The sequence below is a fragment of the Pristiophorus japonicus genome, chromosome 1, assembly GCF_044704955.1.
Source record: "Pristiophorus japonicus isolate sPriJap1 chromosome 1, sPriJap1.hap1, whole genome shotgun sequence".
Taxonomy (NCBI): Eukaryota; Metazoa; Chordata; class Chondrichthyes; family Pristiophoridae; genus Pristiophorus; species Pristiophorus japonicus.
Genome location: NC_091977.1, coordinates 15,070,593 through 15,081,024, shown reverse-complemented (window position 1 = coordinate 15,081,024; position 10,432 = coordinate 15,070,593). Strand labels below are relative to the sequence as shown.

Below are 10,432 nucleotides of genomic sequence, written 5' to 3'. Positions count from 1 at the left end.
CTTAGCAACGTGGTCAATAACCGAGGAAAGGAGGGGAGATGAGGAAACATTTATTCACCCAGAGGGTGGTGGGGGTCTGGAACTCACTGCCTCAAAGGGTGGTAGACACAGAAACCCTCATCACATTTGAAAGATACTTGGATGTGTACTTAAGAGCCGTAACCTACAGAGGTACGGACCTAGTGCTAGAAGGCAGTATTAGGCAGAGCAGCTTTTTTTTCGACCTGCAGAGACACGATGGGCTTCTTGCGTGACACAATTCTTCGATGATGCTATGAAGGGAATCCGTTTCCGTTGGTTTACTTTTAAGTGGAGACTTATAAAAAATGTCTTTGATGCTCTTCAATCAGAGTGCACACTCCTTCATTGCCGAGCTGCCTTAAGACAGAACGCAGTAGGTATAGGAGCGAAGACTCCAGGATTTGTATGTGGGGAGGGTACATGCCTGTCGCTCAGGAAACACCAGTGCTCAGAGCAACTCAACAAGAACCGAACATAATGACCTTGTGCTTGGCCTCTAACGAAACAAAAGCAATAGGCTTGGATCACACATAAGATCAGGAAAATGCCCAAACAGCAGTCAAGTAAAGGGAGGGAAAAATTCACTTGAAAAAAGGAGACTAAATGGGGAGAAAATACTTCAGGGACTAATATTGTTTTTATTAGTTGTGGTTAGCCCCCATCCTTTTTCCAGAACCTTTGGGTAAAAACACAGTATTCCTATTGGCACAGAGGTTAGACACAGAACATTATGGGTAGTCTGGTATTCAACACAAATAAAGCACATCACACTCCACAAAGATTCACAGACAATGAAAATAAACAATTCACCAATTACTCAAAATACTTTCATTGTTACATTTTTAAAAACTAATTTCATCTTTATTCTTTTTTTAAAGATATCTGAATTTCAACTGGTCAAATTTGATCGGTTTCAGTACAAAGCTGCATTTCCCAGATAGCCATCGTGTCACAGACTAGGAGCAGCCTCACGCACGAACTTTGGGTCAAAGATACTGGTGCTTCAGATGTCCAGTTTATGGATAAAAGATTAATTTAAAGGAAAAAAAAAGGCAAGACATTCCCAAAACACAGGGGAAACCTGAAATCATGCAGAGAGTATTTCGAGCCCTCGGCAAACATCAACTCATGAAACCCAACCTTCAGCACGTGTAAGGCTTTCAGAGATTTCCTGAGTAGGAGAATAATTAAATGCTTGTGTTCCTCATGTAACCTTCAAATTGTGCTCCGCCCCTCCCCTCTCACCGTTCACACAGCACAGTACCATCGTGGCACACTCTGCAGCACACTCTGCACTCTTAGCTGCAATTTTTAAAAAAAAGGCACCATCTGCCAAGCAACAGTGACCCAAGCAGGAACCAGGCAAGTGGTGGTTATTCAGAAGTCCTGAGGAGAGTTGATCTGTAGATTGGCAAGGCAGATTTGCTAAAAATGGGCTGCAAATCAACAAGGTGCAAGATCACTTTTACAGAGCAGTGTTAATCGTGGACACAAGACCGACAGCACCTCATCCAGTGATAACCTGTCACTGACCTGGGGTGGGAGGGGGAAGATGGTGGAGGGAAGAGGGGAGAGGAAAAAAAAAAAATAGAAACACATACAAAACACACATTTGAACTTAGTTGGTGACTGGAATATGCTGGTGCTTTGTTTTATTTCTCACCATTCCCCCTCCCTCCCCAGGCCCCCCACACCGTTCAAAACTACAGCAAGCAGACAGGATCAGATGGTGACGGATGGTCAGCTGATGGCACGTGTGTCCTGCAGACGCGTTTCGGTCTCCAGCAGGGGGCGCCCGTTGCTGTGGGAGTAAAGGTGAAGAACGCAAGGGGAACGATTCCAAGGCGGCCGACACTGGGTCGGGTAAATAAAGTTCGGGAAGACGCCTCCGTGGTCAAATATAAATCGGGTGGTACTGTCGCGAGTTCAGTTTCTTCCTGCAGGTCGGACATGTGTGTGAATTTTTGAGAGAGTCCCGGATGCACTGGCTGCAGAAGACGTGACCACATTTAGTGGAGACGATAAGCCTTCCACTTTGGACAATCTAAGCAAGGACCAAAAAAAAAAAAATAATTTGTTTGTGAAATCTTCCACCAACAGCAGCAATTACACAAGGTGACTTTGAAACACCACCATGCGAATTTCTCTTTCTCCGAGTCAGGATATTCTGAATCTCACCCCAGGACGTGAGCCAATTTAGGTGCTGAGGGAGTGCTGCATTATCAGAGTTGACAACAGTCTTTCCAGCCTGAAGACGACCATAGGAGGAGGCCATTCAGCCCCTCGAGCCTGTTCCTCCACTGAATTAGATGGAGGCCGATTTGTGTGTCTCCGTCCGATCCCCTAAACTATTCTATAGTTTAAAAACTGCAAAATTAGTTCACTTGAATAATACATTAATACTAAAGTGCAATTCTTTTGTCTGCTATTTTACAGGAAGGCAATAAAATATAAAAACATTGCACATTTCTGTTAAAATAGCAGACTAGGGAAATGCATACAAACATTTATACCCCAACACGCACAGGCTTTAAATTCAGAGTGTGACGGTCGGAGATTTGGAAATAACACCATGCTTTAGGATTGTTACTGAATCTCATCAAAAACTTAGAAGTTTACGCAAGCAGAGTTACAGCATATCCATCCATCAGCACCTTTACTACAGCAAGTCATTGGCATCCATATAACTGCTGTTTTTTTTCTGAACAGCATTTGAGTGATGAGGGATGAGGGGGAAGATGATACTGAGCCAGACAGTGTGAAGGAGCACCCTTGACTGATGCAGATTCAACCAGCTCACATACACAGGTACTCTGACCAACCAAATCTATGTTACCGGCACAGCATAAAACAAAATGACTCAATGTTAGTCTTAAAGCAAAAGACTTTCACAAAGAACAAACACATATGCATTTATATAGCACTTTCTCACCCTCAGGATGGCTCAACCATTTTAGATTACAGTGTGGTGACTGCTAATTAAGCAAACGCAGCAGCCAATTTGCATGTATTAAGATGCCACAAAAAAAGACAACAGAATTGTGTGACCAGTACATCAGTCTTAGGTGTTGATTGAAATATAAATATCGGCCAGGACATGGAGAACGTCCCTCGCTCTTCTTCAAAACAGTGTCATTAGATCAGTCCGAGAGGCGGCACTTGCAACACTCACTCAGTACTGCACTGAATTGATAGCCTACTTTACATGCTCAAGTCCTGGAGTGGGACTTGAATCCACAGCCTTTGGACTCGGGCAAGAGTACCACCACCAGAGCCAAGCCGACACACCCCTTTACCTCAGTGAGGTACTGAGGGAGCACTGCATTGTTGGAGGTGCTGCCTTTCAGAGGAGATGTTAAATTGAGGCCCCATCTACTTGGGGAGGTGGATTTAAGAGATCTCATGGCATTGTTCAAAGAACAACAGGGGAGTTAATGTCCAACATTCATCCCTCAACCATCACCACCGATAGACAGATTATTGGTCATTTATTCTATTTTCAATGTTACTGTGAGCAAATTAGCTGCTGGGTTTGCTCAAGTAACAGTGATGCTCAAAAATATTACTGGCTTTGGAATAACCCAAGGACACGAAGAGCACTGTATAAATGCAAATTTGCTACGTCTCATACCTCAGTGCGTCCCGTACAATGACCGAGAGCCAAATGCAGCGACTGCTGTGTAGGCAAATGTGGTCACCATTTAGTACACAGCAAGCCCAATCTCAGCTGCGCCATTTTGGGTGCCATTTCATAACCTTGTGCGTTAGCCTGGGCTCGGGTAGCACTCCCGCCTCAGTCAGAAAATTGCAGATTCAAGTCCCATTCCAGAGACTGGAGCACAAAAATCTAGGCTGACACCCCAGTGCAGTACTGAGGGCGTGCTGCACTGTCAGCGGTGCCGTCATTTGGATGAGACGTTAAAACGAGGCTCCATCTGCCCTCTCAGATGGGCGTACAAGATCCCACGGTCAATATTCGAAGAGGAGTGGTGGATGTCCTGGATTGCAGATGTCCTGGCCAATATTCCATCACTAAAACAAATTATCAGGTCATTATCACATTGATGTTTGTGGAACCTTGTCTGCGTTTTCCACATTACCAGTGACTACAATTCAAAAGTGCTACATTGGGATGTTGTAAAGCACTTTACAGCTAAAGTTGTGAATGGTGCTATATAAATGCAAGTCTTTCTTTCTTTGAAGGTGGCAGGACATGTTTAGAAGGCTGTGAAAAAAGTATCTGGGATCCTTGACTCTCGAGTACAAAAACAAGAACATTATGAACCACCTTAAATAAAACACTGGTTAGGCCTCAGCAGGAGTAGTGTGTTCAATTCTGGGCACCACATTTTAGGAAGGATGTCAAGCCTTGAAGAGGATGCAGAAGAGATTAACTAGAATGCTACCAAGGTTGAGGGACTTCAGTTATATGGAGAAGCTAGAGTAGTTCTCCTTAAAGCAGAGATTAAGAGGAGATTTGATAGAAGAGGATGTCCTAGAGGGGTCAAGGACATAATCTATTTGGTTAGATTCAGAAACAATGGAAGCACCATTGCACTACTCGGTTTATTCTATGGGCCGCCAACTAGTGGGAAAGATATAAAAGGAAGAATTTCTGAAGCATCTTCAGGAGAACTGTCTTGATCAGTACGTTTCCAGTCCAACGAGGAAGGAGGCATTGCTGGTTCTGGGGAATGAGGTGGGTCAGGTTACAGCAAGGGAACAGTAATCACAGTATCATAAGGTTTAGACTAGCTATGGAAAAGGACAGGGAGCAATCTAGAGTAAAAATACTTAATTGGAGGGAGGCCAATTTCAATGGGTTGTGAATAGATCTGGCCTGGGTAAATTGGAATCAAAGACTGGCAAGCAAAACAATGGGCTGTCTTTAAAGAGGAGATGGTTCGGGTACAGTCGAGGTACATTCCCACGAAGGGGAAATGTAGGGCAACTAAAGTCAGACCTCCCTGGATGACGAGAGAGAGAGAGAGATAGAGAGTAAGATAGAGTAAGATGAAGCAGAAAAAGGGGGCATACGACAGGTGTCAGGTTGAGAATACAAGTGAGAACCAGGCTGAATACAGAAAGTTCAGAGGGGAAGTGAAAAAGGAAATAAAAGCAGCAAAGAGAGGATATGAAAATAGATTGGCAGCCATCATGAAGGGAATCCAAAAGTCTTCTATAGGCATATAAACAGTAAATGGGTAGTAAAAGGAGGGCTGGGGCTGATTAGGGACCAAAAAGGAGACCTAGGCATAGAGGTAGAGGGAATGGCTGAGGTACTAAATGAGTACTTTGCATCTGTCTTTACCAAGATGCTGCCAAAGTCAGTGAAGAGGGTATTTGAGATACTGGATGGGATAAAAAAAAAAAATGATAGAGGTACTAGAAAGACTGGCTGTACTTAAAGTAGATAAGCCACCAGGACCAGAAGGGATGCGTCCTAGGATACTGATGGAAGGAAAAAAAGGTGGAAATTGTGGAGGTACAGGTCATAATATTCAAATCCTTGGATATGGGACTGGTGCCAGAGGACTGGAGAATTTCAAATGTTACACCATTGATCAAAAAAGGGTGCAAGGACAAACCCAGCAACTACAGGCCAGTGAGTTTAACCTCAGTGGTGGGGAAGCTTTTAGAAACTATAATCCAGGACAAAATTGTCACTTGGACAAGTGTGGATTAATTAAGGAAAGCCAGCATGTATTTGTTAAAGGCAAGTCGTGTTTAACTAACTTGATTGAGTTTTATGATGGGGTAAGAGAGGGTTGATGAGGGCAATGCGGTTGATGTGGTGTACATGAACTTCCAAAAGGCGTTGATAAAGTGCCACATAATAAACTTTGCTGGTAAGCCTAAGTCCATAGAATAAAAGGGACAGTGGCAACATGGATACAAAATTGTCTCAGTGACAGGAAACAGTAGTGGTGAACAGTTGTATTTCGGACTGGAGAAAGGTTTACGGTGGTGTTCCCCAAGGGTTGACACTAGGACCACTGCTTTTCTTGATATACATTAGTGACTTGGACTTGGGTGTAGAGGGGCACAATTTCAAAATTTGCAGAGGTCACAAAAACTTTGGACGTATAGTGAACAGTGTGAAGGAGAGTGATTGCCTTCTTGAAGGCAGAGACAGGCTGATTGAATGGGCGGACACGTGTCAGATGAAATTTAACGCAGAATATAGTGTGAAGTGATTCCTTGTTATTCCTACCAAAATGTGAGGCAATATAAACTAAAGCGTACAATTCTAAAGGGGTGCACAAATCATTTAACGGTGGCAGGGCAGGTTGAGAAAGTGGTTAAAAAAAGCATGCGGGATCCTGGACTTCATAAACAGAGGCATAGAATACAAAAGCAAGGAAATGATGAAAAACCTGTATAAAACACTGGTTCGGCCTCAACTGAAGTATTATGTCCCATTCTGGGCACCACACTTTAGGAAAAATGTAAAGGCCTTAGAAGAGGGTGCAGCAAAAATTGACAAGAATGGTTCCAGGATGAGAGACTTCAATTATGTAGATAGACTGGAGAAGCTGAGATTCTCCTTAGAGCAGAGAAGGTCAGGAGGAGATTTAATAGAAGTGTTTAAAATCACGAGGAATCTAGACAATAGTAGAGAAAAACTGTTCCCATTAGCAGAAGGGTCGAGAATCAGAGAACACAGATTTGAGGTGATTGGCAGAACCAAAGGCGACATGAGAAAAACGTTTTTACGCAGCGAGTGGTTAGGATCTGGAATGCACGGCCTGAAAGGGCGGTGGAGGCAGATTCAATCATGGCTTTCAAACGGGAATTGTCCAATTGCCTGAACAAAAAACAAATTTCAGGGCCACGAGGAAAGGGCGAGGGAGCGGGACTAGCTGAAGTGCTTTTGCTGAGAGCCAGCACGGGCTCAACGGGCCGAATGGCCTCCTTCGGTGCTGTAACCATTCTATGATTCCATGCATTCAAATCATGAATGTTGCCTGGACTGGAGAATTGTGGCAATGAGGAAAGATTGGAGATGCTGGGTTTGTTTTCTTTGGAACAGGAGGCTAAGAGGAGACCTGATTGAGGTATATAAAATTGAGGGGAGTGGATAGGAAGGACCTGTTTCCCTTGGCAAAAGGATCAAAAACAAGGGGGTATAGATTTAAAGTAACTGGTGGGAGGTTTAGAGATAGGAGGGGAAATTTCTTCACCCAGAGGGTGGTGGGGGTCTGGAACTCACTGAAAGGGTGGTAGAGGCAGAAACCCTCACCGAATTTAAAAAATACTTGGATGTGCATTTGAAGTGCCATAGCCTGTAGGGCTATGGACCAAGAGCGGGAAAGTGGGATGAGGCTGGATAGCTCTTGGTCAGCCGACGTGAACACAATGGGCCAAAATGGCCTCCTTCCGTGCTGTAAATTTCTATGATTCTATGAACAGGGGTCTGGACAGAGTAGACAGAGAGAAACTGTTTTCAGTGGCAGAAGGATTAGTAATCAGAGGACACAGATTTAAAGTGACTGGCAAAGGAATCAGAGGGGACATGAGGCAGCTTTAAAAAAAGCCAATTGTTGTGACCTGGCATGCAGTCTGAAAGAATGGTGGAAGCAGATTCAATAATAACTTTAAAAAGAGAACTGAATAAGTACTTGAAGGGAAAAAGTTACAGGGCTGTGGGGTAAGAGCAGAAGAGTGGGCTGTATCAAAGAACCTTCACTCTTGTATCATTCTATAAGGGAGACAGAACAATTTCATTCCTCCACAAATGTCAGCTTACCTCTGTGTAACCATCCATACATATGGGGCAACTAATGGTTCCTGAGGAAGTCCTGCGGCGAACAAAATGTTTTTATCAGATCTGTCCAAAAGTAGTACAGTAAACATTTATTCTGATTACATGTACAGAGAGTTACTGCTATTGTAATGCATTTCCTTCACGAGTTCTTACAATGCTATTAAGAACTAGTTGGTTTATGAACAAAATTTTATCACACTACACATTGCCAGTTCATCCACTAGGCTCAGCTGCATACCTCATGTGTCTTGTGAACATCACGTTACTAGCTAAGCCAGTCACAATGCAACAGCTCTACAAACCTGTGAGCATACTCACAGGTGCATACATTACAGCTACCGTCACTAATCTTTCCTGCACACCTATGCTGAGCTTTGTCTCCAAAAGATCTGCAGTAGCTTGTCCAAATGGCCTTTCTACATCAGCAAGCCAAGGCCATTTACTGGTTGAAGCGACCAACTGCCCAGCCCAGGAATGGTGGGACCAAACATAGCAACTGAGTGTAATAGGTCACGACATCCAAGAGGAATTAGATAAAACACTTGAAGCAACGAGAAGGTAAACGGGATTACAACAGATTGGGGGGGGGGGAGGGGGGGGAGGCAGAGTGTCCGAATCGCAGCATCATGTATCAAAATTTCTGCCACCAATTTAGCACCAAATCAGAGGCAGTGTTGCGCTGACCCGCATGGGAACTGGGTTGAACGCTTTAAAGCCAGCAGACAGAGGAGGGCTGTGCAAGAGCCAAAGGTGGGCATCCTTGCCAATAGGACGCATCAAGGACACTCATTGTTGTGATGTCCAGTGGAGGTGGCCATACTTGGCTGGGTGGAGGAGGATGCACACCACCCAGAAAGAATCTTTGTGCTCCAAGTCTACCTTTTTGTGAAGGGGTCGTGCGTGAAAAACGTTTAAAACAAATTTCTCCACTTATTTTCTTTAAAAGGCCCGTAAGTCTCACTCTCTTCCCCTTTCTCCCCCCCCCCCCCGCCCCCGCCCCGGGACACCCTGTCTAATCCGGCACAGGTCCACTGGGACCCAGGCAGTCCTTAAGCCCAGCTTCGTGCCCTTATGGCATAGCTGGCTGTGGCTTGAGTGACTAAGGATTTCAACGGGCTCTTCCAGGATCTTGGGATGAGTCCAGCTGCCGAAGCATTTTAAAATCAGCAAACTGTACTGCAGATTACTTGCACCATCCAACAGATAAATTCTCCACTTTATATTTGGGCGATGTCATGTGGGCTTACCAATAGGTCAGTGAGCTGTCACATGATGCCCCACAAAGAAAGTCAAGTCGGGATTCAGTCTGCGCTTTGAGGAGCTGCCAGCCAGCACTCCGCAGTCCTCCACGTGGCAGGAGGCGGCAGCTCCTTTTCACAGGCTGCCAGAGGCCTGGAATCAGGTTTGCTTATCCCTACCCTTTCAGCTGGGAAACAGTGAACGGTGCAATAAAAGACAAATCGCCTCTCGGGACTGAAACATGGATAACCAGGAATGGTTTGATGTCAGCCATGGCTCAGTGGGTAGCACACTCGCTTCTGTCAGAAGGTTGTGGGTTCAAGCCCCACTCTAGAGATATCAGCACGGAATCCAGGCGGACACTCCAGTGTAGTGCTGAGGGAGTGCTGCACCGTCGGAGGTACCGTCTTTTGGATGAGATATTAAACCGAAGCCCCGTCTGCTCTCAGGTGGATGTAAAAGATCCCATGGCAGGGGAGTACACCCCGGTACCCTGGCCAATATCATTGATCATCAAACCTCAACCATCATTAAAACAGATTATCTGGCCACAACCACATTGCTGTTTGTGGGATCTTGCTGTGCGCAAATTGGCTGCCACGTGTCTTACATTACAACAGTGATTATACGTCAGAAGTTATCGATTGGCTGTAAAGTGCTTTGGGAAGTCGTGAAAGGCGTTATAGAAATGCAAGCCTTTCTTTTACCTTAACTCTTTGTTACACAAGGCGGGATGAAGACGATTTCCCTGAGGTACATCTGCTGCACTTGTTATAGACAGGCTGCTGCTCCCATCTGCTCTGGCATCTTCTTCGTCACTGCAGAGAATACAGCTGTCTGACTGGGTTCTGCCTGGCTGATCTTCGGCAGAACTTGGCTGACTATTTGAAGAGGAGAGGTCTGCAAAAGGAAAATGGCAAGAATGTTCTATTATTCAGACCAATTTCCTGGGTATTTCTCTTTGAAGATCAAAGAGGGGGTTGGGGAGAGAGAGAGAGAGAGAGAGAGAGAGAGAGAGAGAGAGAGAGAGAGACAAAGACAGAGAGAGAAAGGAGAAATGAGAGAGAAAGCAAAGAGAAAGGAGAGAAATAAGGAGAAAGAGCATGCGCGAGAGACGGAGAAAATAAAACATAAATACACATTCTGACTAGTTGCTTTATTGGCTGGAGAGAAAGTGGCACTAACATGGAACTCAGTTTGTGAAGAATGCAGACACACGCACAATCCCTTCTCATCCCCCTGCCCCACCCCCGCCCAGCTTGTAACGTTTTTGATGGTGACATTTGTGTGCGATCAAGTTAGCACCATACAAAACTCGGATTCTGTTGTCGAAAGCTTTTCATTCTAATATCTTTGTGGAAAACACATCAGCGCAAGCTCATTCTAATGAAACTGTGACAGAGT

General features: G+C 44.8%; 1 protein-coding gene across 3 annotated transcripts in view; it reads right to left on the bottom strand.

Moving 5' to 3' along the window:
• Positions 1-639: 639 nt before the first annotated feature.
• rnf4 (ring finger protein 4) overlaps positions 640-10,432 on the bottom strand; it is a 45,374-nt gene continuing 35,581 nt past the window's right edge. For all 3 annotated transcript variants that reach the window (XM_070877696.1, XM_070877699.1, XM_070877691.1), the window contains 3 exons: positions 9,736-9,928; positions 7,772-7,823; positions 640-2,065 (listed from right to left, as the gene is read on the bottom strand). In XM_070877696.1, the coding sequence (XP_070733797.1) occupies positions 1,916-2,065; positions 7,772-7,823; positions 9,736-9,928 (395 nt within the window). In that variant the 3' untranslated portion in view covers positions 640-1,915. The remainder of the gene's footprint in view (positions 2,066-7,771; positions 7,824-9,735; positions 9,929-10,432) is intronic.